Raw genomic sequence first — 15,738 nt, 5'->3', positions numbered from 1 at the left:
TGAGCACACATGGAAAATAACATTTTTAGGCAGGAAATTGGGCAGATGAATGTCAAAGCAAGGAGAGCCATGATTCTTATCTTGTTCCTTTCACCTCCATCCTGTGTGGGTTACAGCCTCTGTGTTTACAAAATGGCATCACCAACTTGAGGGTGGCGAAGCGGGAAGCAGAGATACCAGCACGTGGTGGCCTAATTAATGGACTCGTTAAGCTCTAGGGTGAGGAGCTGGAACAGAGGAGATGGGAAACCCAGAAGGGAGACAGGAAGATAGCAGCTATCTGTTCTAATGGCCTGATACTCAAGGTGCAAATGCTTTAAGAGCAAAATTTGAGAGTAGTATTCAGAAACTTTGTCATTTGACAGACAAATTTTAGTGAATGTGCTGATAAATATTTTGGGGGATTCCCTAACAGTCCAGTGGTTAGGACTCTGTGTTTCCACTGCCAGGGACCAGAGTTTGATCCCTGGGCAGGGAACTAAGAACCCACAAAGCTGTTTGGTTCGGCCAAATAACTAATCAATTGATAACCCCTACATGACTTATAAACAAACAAATACTTTGGGCTTGTGTTTACATTTTATTTTTCTAGTAAATCACCTTTTTTTTTTTTTTGGCTGCACCGTGAACCATGCAAGATCTTAGTTCCCCAATCAGAGCTCGAATCCATGTTCCCTGCAGTGGAAGAAGCATGGAGTCTTAACCGCTGGACTGCTAGGGAAATGCCTCTAGTAAATCATCTTTATTGTATTCTGCAGAATATTATCCGCAATGGATTCAATTTGAGGAAACAATGTCCTCACCTCAGATCTTTGGGGAGTGCTCTCCTCCTGGGCTGGAGGTCCCCAGTCTAGACACGTGGACCCGGGAGGGGAAGAAGGAAGGAGGCTGCCACACGGCCCAGGGCTACGAAGAAGAGCGGCTGCCTGCCTCCAGAACATTCCCTGGGAAATCCATCTGGACAGCGGCAGAGGCAGGCTTCAGGAAGGCCTCTTGGCCAGGCCTCGCCCAGGCTAACTGCTGCCCAATTCTACCCTCAGTTCAATGTTAACTACCAAGTCCTGCTCTTTAGGAACCACTATTTACACATTTCTTTGCAGTTCTTACAGAGCCCACCTACAGGAGCCATCTTTAGGGCCAAGATTCCCCTACCCACAAGAATCATGGTCAGTGGTCAATTTTTCAATCTGGCTGCAACTAAGTCACATTCCTGTCTCAAATCCTTTGACTTCCTTGCTGGAAATTACTTGCGGAACCTGACAGTGTTACTAACAAAAGAGGGCAACAACAAAACTAAGCCCTATATGAACAGACAGCTCTCAGCAAAAGACATGGAAGTGGCTTTTAAACACAGAATAATGAGTTTCAACCACACCTTCAAATAAGAGGAATGTAAAACACCATTTTTCATGTACCAGAAGGCAATGGCACCCCACTCCAGAACTCTTGGCTGGAAAATCCCATGGACGGAGGAGCCTGGAAGGCTGCAGTCCATGGGGTAGCTGAGGGTCGGACACAACTGAGCGACTTCACTTTCAATTTTCACTTTCCTGCTTTGGAGAAGGAAATGGCAACCCACTCCAGTGTTCTTGCCTGGAGAATCCCAGGGACAGGGGAGCCTGGTGGGCTGCCGTCTATGGGGTCACACAGAGTCGGACACGACTGAAGTGACTTAGCAGCAGCAGGGGAATAAAGATTAAAAGTTTCATAACACACTGTGCTGGTGTGGAAGTTGGGAAACGAGCACTCTGGTGGAGATAGTACACCCCAGAACTCTCTTTTTAAGAATGAATTCCTAGAACCCCAGGGATTCATGAGATGTAGGGAAGGGAGCTGGGCACTTGCCTCGGTTAATTTCAGGTGCCTTCCTCTCTTTAGAGAGTCTCACCAAATGCTGGATGTAAGGGTCCTGCCAGTAGCCAATGCTCACTGCAAACCTGAAAGAGATGAAAAAGGAAACAGGTGATTAGAGAGAAGGGTCAGGCCAGGTTCCATGGGCAAGTTCCCAGGAACCAGGTCAAGGATCCAAAGATTCATCTCTGGCCAAATCATGCAACTGGAGGTTATCATAATAAGCGAAGTCAGAACAAGAAAGATAAACAGCACGTGATATCACTAACAAGTGGAATCTAAACTATGACACAAATGAACCTATCTATGAAACAGAAACGTTTGCTGACAAAGGTCTGTCTAGTCAAGGCCATGGTTTTTCCAGTAGTCATGTTTGGATATGAGCTGAACTATAAAGAAAGCTGAGCACCAAAGAACTGATGCTTTTGAACTGTGGTATTGGAGAAGACTCCTAAGAGTCCCTTGGACTGCAAGGAGTTCCAACCAGTCAATCCTAAAGGAAATCAGTCCTGAATACTCATTGGAAGGACTGTTGCTGAAGCTGAAACTCCAATATGTTGACTACTTGATGCAAAGAACTGACTCAATGGAAAAGACCCTGATGCTGGGGAAGACTGAAGGCAGAAGGAGAAGGGGACGACAGAGGATGAGATGGTTGGATGGCATCACCGACTTGATGGACATGAGTTTGAGCAAGCTCCGGGAGTTGGTGATGGACAGGGAGGCCTGGTGTGCTGCAGTCCATAGGGTCGCAAAGAGTCGGACACGACTGAGCGACTGAACTGAACTGAACTGACTGAAACAGCAACTAAGCTCACCTCATATCTCATACAGCTCTTTGAACATTTATTCACACAGCAAACTCCCTGGCCGGAGCTAGTCAGGTAACTCTGTCCAAACAAGAGTTTTGTGTCCAGGGGAAGGGAGACCCAAAAATAAATAGCAAATATCACTAGTAACTACCAAAGTATTTCTCCTGACTCTGTCAGTCCTTTCATGTCCCTTAAGGAGGCTGTAGTGGAGAAACCAGGAACAAATAAAGCAGCTACAACTTGGAAAGTGCCAGGGTAGCCTAAAGGTTCTCAACCCTAGTCTACACTACAAGCAATGATAGACACTGTGTTCCAAGCCTGGGAGCTAAAGCCCTGATTACCATTGGAAATCTCCTGGCAAACATAAGTGGAACCAGCCTCAGGATAAATGAGAAGTCAGGGAAGGAATCTGGATCTCTAGGGCCATACCACACCCCCCAGGGGCCCAGAGCCTTCTCTACCACACAAGGAAAATTTAGTGAGATAATAAATGTCTTTACCACTTACATCAAATTGAGTCAGGCTTCTGTTACTTACAACCTTAAGCATCCTAAGTGATATCCTGCATGATACATCCACTCCACATTGCCTGGTAAGTAAGCTGAAACTTAGAGCGTGTGTGTGTGTGTGTGTGGTGTCACCCAATTAAGTTCTAAGCTCCCAGATGCACAAATTACATCTTTTCTTTTCTTCATACCTACCAACAAGGTTTATGGGCTCAGTCGCTCAGTCATGTCCAGTTCTTTGTGACCCCATTGACTGTAGCCCCACCAGGCTCCTCTGTCCATGGGATTTCCCAGGCAAGAATACTGGAGTGGGTTGCCATTTCCTACTCCAGGGGATCATCCCAACCCAGGGATCAAACCCATGTCTCCTGAGTCTCCTGCACTGGCAGGTACATTCTTTACCACTGCGCCACCTGGGAAGCCCCTACCAACAAGGCTTACTGCTGCCTTAATGGCAACAGCTGCTGAAGTCTGGACAAACATGCCCCCCAGTCTCCTGCACCCATGTCTGCACATCCAAAGGCATTCTCAAGGAAGCACATATGAGAAACACCCAAAATACTAAGGAACACAATTTGCTAAAAGCCCAGACTGTCTAAGGAGAACAGCATACCGAGTTTTACAAAGCAAAGTTGCTCAGTTGTCTAAAACAGTGATTCTCAGGAATTCCCTGGAGGTCCAGTGCTTAGGTGGAGAAGGCAATGGCACCCCACTCCAGTGCTCTTGCCTGGAAAATCCCATGAACGGAGGAGCCTGGTAGGCTGCAATCCATGGGGTTGTGAAGAGTCGGACACGACTGAGAGACTTCACTTTCGATTTTCACTTTCATGCATTGGAGCAGGAAATGGCAACACACTCCAGTGTTCTTGCCTGGAGAATCCCAGGGACGGGGAGCCTGGTGGGCTGCTGACTATGGGGTCGCACAGAGTCGGACACGACTGAAGCGACTTAGCAGCAGTAGCCAGTACTGAGGACTTCACTGCTCAAGGCGAGGATTCAATTCCTGATTGGGGAACTAAGGCACGAATCTCAGCCAAAAAAAGTAGTGCTTTTTGAACAATGAGTTGTGACCCATTCATATCACAAAATCAATGTAATAGTTTGCAAATCTCCATTTTAAAAAATGAAGTAGAACACAGTAAAGCAGAAAACAGCAGCATCATACTATCTTGGAGAAGTCAGGGCTGTTTTTGTGAAACTTTTGTTTCAATGTGTGTTGGGTATATAAGCCCTCTGAAAAAAGTGTTCTTGAGAACTCCCTGGCGGTCCAGCGGTAGACTTGCAACTCTGAGCTTCCACTGCAACAGACATAGGTTCAATCCCTGGTGGGGGAACTAAGATACCACAAGCAAACAATAACCAAAAAGAAAAAGAAAAAAGAAACACTGATTTAGGAATCATTTCTCGCCATCTAGTGGTAAAAGTCATATGTGCAGTTGCAAGATGGGTAGATGATGTAGATGTGATGAGAATACAGGTCAAACTGTTCCTGCCCCACATCCAGGGCAAGAATCCTGTTGACAACACAGAACCACTGTTGACTACTCCCCACAGAGAAGGCACTCACCCCACCACCAAGAAGCTCAAACTGCTGAAAAGCCGATCAATTTGCCTCCCTCTAAGTGTTCCCTGCTGGAGTCATTAGTGGCCTCTTGGATAACAAGGAGCAGTTTCTATTCCTTCCAACTCTGCATTATCAGTCGATTTAATACTATTGATTCAGTCCAGCAATGTTTATTGAGAGTCTAGCAGTATTTGTTGTCTGCTAAGTGCCGGGCATTGGATTACAGTGGTGAACAAAACAGAGAAGCGACAGAGAGAGATCACGACAAACGAGGGAAGTAATTATATGGTGAATGGAGGAGCTATAGTAGAGGTTAAAGGGAAAGCCTCTCTTACACGGCATGGCTGAGCTGAGTCCTAGAGAATTAGGGAAGGGCAGCTGTGCAAAAGGCATTCAAGACAGGAGGAACTGCAGGGAGAAACGCTTGGGGGTGGGGGTGGATGTGGAATGTGGAAGCAGGAAATAGGGAGGGCTGGAGGAGAGTAAGAAAACAGGAGAAACTGGAGAGGAGGTTGGAGAGAGCAGACTCAGGTCATACAGGGCCTGGCAGGAGCCTGGGATGGATCCCCACAGCACATGGGGCGTGGTCAGTGATGTCTGGCAGTACAAAAGGTGGGGCGAGGCATGGACACAAGCCAAGGACCTCCCCCCAATCACTTGGGGAGACACATGGACATAACCCAAGGACCCCTGATCACTAGTTCCCATGACTCCTGCTTCCTAAGGTTACCATCACATGTCTCTCCCCAGTCCTCAAATCCAGATGACTGCCAGTGGTTACCATGCCTCGGAGTTAAAAAGGATCTCACAGCTTAGCCTGGGAGAGCAGCCAAGATAAAAAGACTAACACACTGCTGGCAAGAGGAAAGAAGAGGGCGCTGCTGGGCGCTGCTCCTGGGAAGTCCGAAGGGAGGTGAGCACCGTGATTCAGGATCTACAGGCCGCCAAGGCAGCTGAGCAGGTAACAGTCACCTACACAATCAGTACCAACCAGTCATCTATAACAGGAACTAGGGGACTTTCCCTGATGGTCCAGCGGTTAAGACTCCACACCCCCAATGCAGCGGAACTAAGATCCCACAGGCTGCATAGGGCGGCTGGAAAAAAAAAAAAACAAAACCAAAAGAACTGGGGACAGCAAGAGGTTCATAAAACGTAGACTATATTTCGTCATATCTAAGACACCATCAATTTCAAGATTGAAAAAATAAATTAAAAAAACACTACCAGCGAATGTTTCTTTTTTAATTGCTTAGAATTTTACTTTTGTAATTATTGAAAAAGCTCCTTTATTGGGCCAGAGTGTCATCATCTCCCTCTGTCTTGTACAGACAGAAAAAAGTGTGAGGTAAGCTGGCTAAGCCCTCACTTTCAGGATGTCTGTGCCTTTCCACACAATACTGACCTCTGTGTCACCAAGGGCATTGGTGAGGATGTATTTCTTTCCTTTAATATTTGTTGATTTATTCATTTTGCCTGTGCTGGGTCTTCACTGCTGCTCGCGGCTTGCCTCTGGCTGCAGAAAGCACAGGCCACTCTCTAGTTGTGCAGGAGCTTCTCACTGCAGTGGCTTCTCCTGTTGCAGAGCCTGGGCTCCAGGCGTGCGAGCTTCAGTAGTTGTGGCTCCCGGATTCTAGAACACAGGCTCAGTAGTCGTGCACACGGGCTTAGTCGCTCCATGGCATGTGGGATCTTCCTGGATCAGGGATTGAACCCATGCCCCCTGCATTGGCAGGCAGAGTCTCAACCACTGAGCTACCAGGGAAGCCCCTAAGGGTGCATTTCTTAAGAGATCTCCAACATTCTCTCTGAGATTTTCTTCCAAGCAGCTGACCCTCAACCTGGAAGTTTGGCTACTGGCTCTTTCTTGATCTCATCAGAAGATATTAAGGAATGATTTTCAACAGCAAACAGGATTTGTGTCTTTCTTCAAATGGCCTTAAAAGGTAGGTGGACTAAAGCACCGGGGGCTGTGGTCACAGCTTTCCAACCAGGCCATGCCATCAGGAATAACCCTGTGTCTGCTTGCACAGGTAAGGACACCTCTGATGTCACTTGACAGTGACCAAAAGTAATGTTGAGAGTTAAGACACATCTGATTTCAGAAAAGTTAAAATCCAAGACCATGTGCATCACAGAATGGCTCAGATAGTACTGTCACATACACATGCATAACTGAAATCACCTAGCTGTACTGCCTGAAAATAATGTAAATCAACTATACTTCGATTTTAAAAAGTAGTACAGAAGCAACCTAAGTGTCCATCACAGAGAAGATAAAGATGTGCTACAAATAAACAATGGAGTATTACTCAGCCATAAAAAGGAATGAAATTGGGTCATTTGTAGCTATGTGGATGGACCTAGAGACTGTCACACAGAATGAAGCAGGTCAGAAAGAGAAAAACAAATATTGTGTATTAATGTATATATGTAAGGAAATGGCAACCCACTCCAGTGTTCTTGCCTGGAGAATCCCAGGGATGGCGAAGCCTGGTGGGCTGCCGTCTATGGGGTCACACAGAGTTGGACACGACTGAAGCGACTTGGCAGCAGGCAGTGGAATCTAGAAAAACGGTAGAGATGATCCTATTTGCAAAGCAGAAAGAGAGACACAGACACAGAGAGCAAATGTATGGATACCAAGCAGGGGAAGGGAAGATGGTGGGAGGAACTGGGAGACTGGGACTGACATACACACACTGTTGATACTATGTATAAAATAACTAATGAGAACCTACTGTATACCACAGGGAACTCTACTTAACGCTCTGTGGTGACCTGAGTGGGAAGGAAATCCAGAAGGGAGGCGATATATGTATATGTAAGGCTGATTCATTTTGCTGTTACAGTAGAAACTAACACCACAATGTAAAGCAACTATATTCCAATGAAAATTAACTTAAAAATAAGTAAAAAATAAAGTTAAAAAAAAATAGTACTGAACTGTGACGAACCACTTTGACTATAAGGGACTCACCAGATGTCAACATTTAGCAATGAAATAACTAACGAGAGGAATATTTGCCATTTTTAAATGATGCTATTCTGTTTCTTTTTAAATTAATTTTTCCCACCAAAAAATTAATATTGTCTTCACAACAAGAGCAACAGTAAGTTTGGCCATGATGCAACTGATACCTTGTGCTGCAGCCACTGAAGCCCGAGTGCCCTAGAACCCACGCTCCACAGCAAGAGAAGCCACTGCAGTGAGAAGTCTGCACACCACAACTGGAGAGAGCCCGAGAGCAGCGACAAAGACCCAGTGCAGCCAAAACTGAATTAATACAAAAAGAGCGACAGTAACTTTGGACTTCATAAACAAACATAAAAGCCAATTATTTCACTAGAAAAATAATGTGTAACAAGTCACAAAGTGCTAATATCCTTACAACATACAGGACTCATTAGTAAGGGAAAAAACGAGTATCACTGAAGAATGGGTAAAGGACAAAAATGAACCATTCACAAAAGAAGCAACTGGCCAGTGAACCAACAAAAAGCTCAGCCTTACTGATGATCACAAAAAAAACCAAAATGAAGATGAAAGCAAAACCAGAGAGCAGTAGTGCTCCTAACAAATCTGCAATAAAACTCTTTTTCAGTAGAACCTGGCTTTGGAGAGGGATGAGAAGAAAGGGCACCACTGTCCAAACTGGCTTCAAGGCCCTGTGGTAACAGGTACAAAAAGCCAGAGTCACGTGTGAACACAACGGCCGACAGTCCCACTTACCGGGATTTTATCCTCAGGAAATAATTAGGAATGAACACAAAGGTTTTTTTTATAAGACCACTGAACCTGGACTTACAGTATCAGGTCGACAAGATAGGCTACAAGATTACATGGCCAGGACGTCCCTACGTTTGTTAGAATGAATGCATAAGACATATAAAGTAGATAGTGAAATGTTAACAGCAGGGATCTCCCTGGTGCTGAGCACCTAGGCCTGCTGTCATGTCCATGATTGCACTCATTTCCCAAACTCAGAAAACATCCCTTCCATCTGAATATCCTGATTTCAAGTTTCAAACTCAGAACTGAAGAGTCAAAACTCTCAGATTTGGAAAGACCTGAGTCACTCAATCTTCATTCAATCCAGTAATGCTTTCAAAATGTTCATGACACTCACGTACACCTAGTCAAAGTAATATGTCTTTTTCAAAAATTTATTTTACTGAAGTGTAGCTGACTTACAATGTTATGTTAATTTCTCCTGTACAGCAAAGTGACTCAGCTATACATAAATCTATTAATATATTCGTTTTCATACTCTTCTCCATTATGCTTTATCACCGGATACTGAATACAGTTCCCTGGGGTATACAGTAGGACCCTATTGCTTATCCATCCTATATATAATAGTTTGTACCTGCTAACCTCAAACTCTCAATCCTTCCCTCCCCCACACCCTCTCCCCAAAGTAATATGTCTTTAAATAAACTCAATTTTCTTAGTACTCAGCTCTGAGGTGCTACCTAATATTTCCTTCTAACACACACTGTAACAAATACCTAACTATTAACATTTAAAACATCTATCTCTGTTCCCGCCTGAAACCGTCTCATATTCCTCCCATGGGAAACAATGATCTGGCCCAACCACCTATTCATTAAAGAAACATTGATTGATTCCATGCTATTTGCATGAGTGTCAACTGCAATACTGGAAAATTCATGGAAAGTTGTGAAACGTCCTCCAACAGGGATTTCTTCATCAGAGGATTCAGGGAATGGGAAGGGACCCTCCCTGCTGTCTCAGACTAGCAGGAACAAGGCAGCGACTGGTTTGTTTCACTTCTACAGACTCACCATGTGCTTACTGCATGCCAGGCGTTATTCACATGCCTGACGAACAGAAACAAACAGCACCCTCAAAACAACCCTAAGTAGTTTGTTCAAGCTGTGGAACCTTCACGGAAATTAACTTGACTACTTTCAGATCAGATGAGATCAGTCGCTCAGTCGTGTTCGACTCTTTGCGACCCATGAATCGCAGCACGCAAGGCCTCCCTGTCCATCACCAACTCCCGGAGTTCACTGAGACATCCATCGAGTCAGTGATGCCATCCAGCCATCTCATCCTCTGTCGTCCCCTTCTCCTCCTGCCCCCAATCCCTCCCAGCATCAGTCTTTTCCAATGAGTCAACTCTTTGCATGAGGTGGCCAAAGTACTGGAGTTTCAGCTTTAGCATCATTCCTTCCAAAGAAATCCCAGGGCTGATCTCCTTCAGAATGGACTGGTTGGATCTCCTTGCAGTCCAAGGGACTCTCAAGAGTCTTCGCCAACACCACAGCTCAAAAGCATCAATTCTTCGGTGCTCAGCCTTCTTCACAGTCCAACTCTCACATCCATACATGACCACAGGAAAAACCATAGCTTTGACTAGACGAACCTTTGTTGGCAAAGTAATGTCTCTGCTTTTAAATATGCTATCTAGGTTGGTCATAACTTTCCTTCCAAGGAGTAAGCATCTTTTAATTCCATGGCTGCAATCACCATCAGCAGTGATTTTGGAGCCCAGAAAAATAAAGTCTGACACTGTTTCCACTGTTTCCCCATCTATTTCCCATGAAGTGATGGGACCGGATGCCATGACCTTTGTTTTCTGAATGTTGAGCTTTAAGTCAACTTTTTCACTCTCCACTTTCACTTTCATCAAGAGGCTTTTGAGTTCCTCTTCACTTTCTGCCATAAGGGTGGTGTCATCTGCATATCTGAGGTTATTGATATTTCTCCCTGCAATCTTGATTCCAGCTTGTGTTTCTTCTAGTCCAGCGTTTCTCATGATGTACTCTGCATAGAAGTTAAATAAACAGGGTGACAATATACAGCCTTGACGTACTCCTTTTCCTATTTGGAACCAGTCTGTTGTTCCATGTCCAGTTCTAACTCTTGCTTCCTGACCTGCATACAAATTTCTCAAGAGGCAGATCAGGTGGTCTGGTATTCCCATCTCTTTCAGAATTTTCCACAGTTTATTGTGATCCACACAGTCAAAGGCTTTGGCATAGTCAATAAAGCAGAAATAGATGCTTTTCTTGAACTCTCTTGCTTTTTCCATGATCCAGCGGATGCTGGCAGTTTGATCTCTGGTTCCTCTGCCTTTTCTAAAACCAGCTTGAACATCAGAATTCACGGTTCACATACTGCTGAAGCCTGGCTTGGAGAATTTTGAGCATTACTTTACTAGCGTGTGAGATGAGTGCAATTCTGTGGTAGTTTGAGCATTCTTTGGCATTGCCTTTCTTTGGGATTGGAATGAAAACTGACCTTTTCCAGTCCTGTGGCCACTGCTGAGTTTTCCAAATTTGCTGGCATATTGAGTGCAGCACTTTCACAGCATCATCTTTCAGGATTTGGAATAGCTCAACTGGAATTCTATCACCTCCACTAGCTTTGTTCATAGTGATGCTTTCTAAGGCCCACTTGACTTCACATTCCAGGATGTCTGGCTCTAGGTCAGTGATCACACCATCGTGATTATCTGGGTCATAAAGATCTTTTTTGTACAGTTCTTCTGTGTATTCTTGCCATCTCTTCTTAATATCTTCTGCTTTTGTTAGGTCCATACCATTTCTGTCCTTTATCGAGCCCATCTTTCCATGAAATGTTCCTTTGGTATTTCTGATTTTCTTGAAGAGATCTCTAGTCTTTCCCATTCTGTTGTTTTCCTCTATTTCTTTGCATTGATTGCTGAAGAAGGCTTTCTTATCTCTTCCTGCTATTCTTTGGAACTCTGCATTCAGATGTTTTTATCTTTCCTTTTCTCCTTTGCTTTTCACTTCTCTTCTTTTCACAGCTATTTGTAAGGCCTCCCCAGACAGCCATTTTACTTTTTTGCATTTCTTTTCCACAGGGATGGTCTTGATCCCTATCTCCTGTACGATGTCACGAACCTCCGTCCATAGTTCATCAGGCACTCTATCTATCAGATCTAGGCCCTTAAATCTATTTCTCACTTCCACTGTATAATCATAAGGGATTTGATTTAGGTCATACCTGAATGGTCTAGTGGTTTTCCCTACTTTCTTCAGTTTAAGTCTGAATTTGGCAATAAGGAGTTCATGGTTTGAGCCACAGTCAGCTCCTGGTCTTGTTTTTGCTGACTGTATAGAGCTTCTCCATCTTTGGCTGCAAAGAATATAATCAATCTGATTTCGGTGTTGACCATCTGGTGATGTCCATGTATAGAGTCTTCTCTTGTGTTGTTGGAAGAGGGTGTTTGTTATGACCAGTGCATTTTCTCGGCAAAACTCTATTAGTCTTTGCCCTGCTTCATTCCGTATTCCAAGGCCAAATTTGCCTGTTACTCCAGGTGTTTCTTGACTTCCTACTTTTGCATTCCAGTCCCCTATAATGAAAAGGACATCTTTTTTGGGTGTTAGTTCTAAAAGGTCTTGTAGGTCTTCATAGAGCCATTCAACTTCAGCTTCTTCAGCGTTGCTGGTTGGGGCATAGACTTGGATTACTGTGATATTGAATGGTTTGCCTTGGAAACGAACAGAGATCATTCTGTTGTTTTTGAGATTGCATCCAAGTACTGCATTTCGGACTCTCTTGTTGACCATGATGGCCACTCCATTTCTTCTGAGGGATTCCTGCCTGCAGTAGTAGATATAATGGTCATCTGAGTTAAATTCACCCATTCCAGTCCATTTGAGTTCGCTGATTCCTAGAATGTTGACATTCACTCTTTCCATCTCCTGTTTGACCACTTCCAATTTGCCTTGATTCATGGACCTGACATTCCAGGTTCCTATGCAATATTGCTCTCAGAGCATCAGACCTTGCTTCTATCACCAGTCACATCCACAGCTGGGTATTATTTTACTTTGGCTCCATTCCTTCATTCTTTCTGGAGTTATTTCTCCACTGATCTCCAGTAGCATATTGGGCACCTACTGACCTGGGGAGTTCCTCTTTCAGTATCCTATCATTTTGCCTTTTCATACTGTTCATGGGGTTCTCAAGGCAAGAATACTGAAGTGATTTGCCATTCCCTTCTCCAGTGGACCACATTCTGTCAGATCTCTCCACCATGACCCACCCGTCTTGGGTTGCCCCATGGGCATGGCTTAGTTTCATTGAGTTAGACAAGGCTGTGGTCCTAGTGTGATTAGATTGACTAGTTTTCTGTGATTATGGTTTCAGTGTGTTTGCCCTCTGATGCCCTCTTGCAACACCTACTGTCTTACTTGGGTTTCTCTTACCTTGGGCGTGGGGTATCTCTTCACTGCTACTCCAGCAAAGCGCAGCCATTGCTCCTTACCTTGGACGAGGGGTATCTTCTCACCGCCACCCTTCCTGACCTTCAACGTGGGATAGCTCCTCTAGGCCCTCCTGCGCCCACGCAGCTTACAAACCTACTTACCCACGTGGATTCAGACCCCACCCCCAACGTTTCCGGGCTTCCCCAGTGGCTCACTGGTAAAGAATCTGCCTGCAAGGCAGGAAACACAGGAGTTGCAGGTTCAATCTTAGGGTCAGGAAGATCCCCTGGAGGAGGGCATGGCAACTCACTCCAGTATTCTCCCCTGGAGAATCCCAAGGACAGAGGAGCCTGGAGGGCTACAGTCCATAGGGTTGCAAAGAGTTGGACACAACTGAAGTAACTGAGCATGCACGCCCACCCAATGTTTCAGGTGCTTAAATAGTACGAATTTGTCATGTGTGCGTGTGTTTGTGTATTGTTTAACTACTTATAGATGTATATGTATGTGAAAGCTGCTCAGTTGTGTTTGACTCTGCGACCCCATGGACTACACAGTCCATGGGATTCTCCAGGTGAGAATACTGGATTGGGTAGCCATTCCCTTCTCCGGGAGATCTTCCCAACCCAGAAATCAAACCCAGGTCTCCCACATTGCAGATTCTTTACCAGCTGAGCCATGAGAGAAGCCCATAGATGCATATGTAGCTATGTAATTCCATATATATGCAATTGCAACAACAACAACAAAAAAAATCAATGAGTATTCTCAGCATTAATTTTCAAGTTTGGGGGACTTTCCTGGTGGTCCAGTGGCTAGGACTCTGCACTCCCAATGCAGGGAGCCCAGGTTCAATCCCTGGTCAGAGAACTAGATCCCACATGCCTCAACTAAGAGTTCTCATGCCACAACTAAAAAAATAGATCCCTTGTGCCACAACTAAGACCCAGCACAGCCAAAAAATACATAAATAATTTAAAATATTTCTTTAAAAATTTTTTCAAGTTTGGCATTTTTCTTTTTTTTTTTTTTAAGCAGAGAAAGGTTTATTACAGGGCCAAGCAAGGAGAACAGGTGGCTTGTGCTTAAAAAAACCTGAACTCTTCAGTTAGGGATTTTAACTGTACACTGCTTGTGGTCTTTAAGTGAAAGAGTTAGTCGCTCAGTTGTGTCTGACTCTGCAACCCCATGGACTGTAGCCCGACAAGCTCCTCTGTCCATGGAATTCCCCAGGGAGAACACTGGAATGGGTAGCCATTCCCTTCTCCAGAGGATCTTCCCAATACAGGGATCCAACCCAGGTCTCCTGCATTGCAGGCAGATTTTTTACTGTCAGAGCCACCAGGGAAGCCCTGTGGTCTTTAAGATACTGCTCTAATTTTTAAATTCATTGTTGTTCTTTTGGAATGGATAGCCATTCCCTTCTCCAGAGGATCTTCCCAATACAGGGATCCAACCCAGGTCTCCTGCATTGCAGGCAGATTTTTTACTGTCAGAGCCACCAGGGAAGCCCTGTGGTCTTTAAGATACTGCTCTAATTTTTAAATTCATTGTTGTTCTTTTACATCTTTTAGTTGCAGTTTTTGGTTTCTATTTCCTGTTGGTTTCATTCTTGGTTTATAAATGGAAGACAGGAAGTAAAGTCTTGAGGCTGATAGACTCTGTACCTAAACAGAGTCTGGATTCGCTTCCTTCTTGGGAACTCTGGAAAGCTTGCTGCTTTCCTGAGTAGATCGGCAGACCTTAAGGGATCAATTACCTGAAAAACTGGGTCTGAGTAACTAAGAAGACTCACAAGATAGTTTCCTCCCAAAGGAGACTACTGGCATGGCCTCTTGGCTTCATGTAACATCTAATTACTTTACAAGGAGTAATATGATCTACAATCTACTGTCTTGCTTGTAAGAAGTCATTGAATAGTGGGCAAAGTGTAAACGGAAAAGGAACCTACATTTACAGAGAGTGAAATAAGTAGGAGAATCAAGTCAGTCCCCTTGGTGTAATGTCCCATATCTAACTTTTTAACAACAATCAAAAAAAAAACCAGAAAATGTAATTAATATAACACAGAACATAGTAACAGGATGCCATGGACCTGAATAATGCTGAGTTTTTAACTAACTCCAAGTCAAAACCCTAGCCAGCTTTTTTTTTTTTTTAAGAAACTAACAATTGATTCTACAATGGAAACACAAAGGATCTAAAATAGCCCAAACAAATCTTCAAAAGAAGAGTGAAGTTGGAGAACTAAAACTGCTTAATACTACTTAATTTTAAGACCCACTATAAAACTGAAGTAATCAAAACAGTGTGGTCTCAGCATAAAGGTGGAAAAATAGATCGATGAGACAGAAATAGACCTATACCAGTGCTGCCAGTTGGTTTTTTTACCCAGAGTGCCAAGGCAGCTCACTTTCCTACATGTTGGGCTTCCCTGGTGGCTCAGTCGGTAAAGAATCTACCTGCAATGCAGGAGACCAGGTTTCGATCCCCAAGTTGGGAAGGTCCCCTAGCAAAGGAAATGGCAACCCACTCCAGTATTCTTGCCTGGACAATGGACAGAGGAGCCTGGCAGGCTACAGTGCAGAGGGTTGCAAACAGTTGGTCACAATTTAGTGACAAAATGACCACACACACCACCACATTTTCCTATATGCGTATGTATATTTAAAACACATCCATCTGAAAAAGGATCTCTATCCAAAATATATAATGAACTCTAACAAGTCAAAATCAACATTACCATCATCAACAAAAATAGGAAAGGGCTTTAATAGGTAATTCACAAATGACG

At 44.2% G+C, this 15,738-nt stretch overlaps 1 protein-coding gene and 1 non-coding gene across 3 annotated transcripts in view; one reads left to right on the top strand and one right to left on the bottom strand.

The window, feature by feature from the left end:
* The window catches only part of LCMT1 (leucine carboxyl methyltransferase 1), a 69,161-nt gene that overhangs the window by 39,058 nt on the left and 14,365 nt on the right, over nt 1–15,738 (bottom strand). For both annotated transcript variants that reach the window (XM_061401468.1, XM_061401470.1), the window contains exon 2: nt 1,846–1,937. In XM_061401468.1, coding sequence (XP_061257452.1) covers nt 1,846–1,937 — 92 coding nt within the window. The remainder of the gene's footprint in view (nt 1–1,845; nt 1,938–15,738) is intronic.
* On the top strand, nt 13,743–13,814 carry TRNAG-CCC (transfer RNA glycine (anticodon CCC)). Its single transcript has one exon. It is a non-coding gene; the product is annotated as a tRNA-Gly (tRNA).

Source organism: Bos javanicus, chromosome 25 (assembly GCF_032452875.1).
Source record: "Bos javanicus breed banteng chromosome 25, ARS-OSU_banteng_1.0, whole genome shotgun sequence".
NCBI classification, from domain to species: Eukaryota; Metazoa; Chordata; class Mammalia; order Artiodactyla; family Bovidae; genus Bos; species Bos javanicus.
This window is presented reverse-complemented; position numbering and strand designations above follow the sequence as displayed.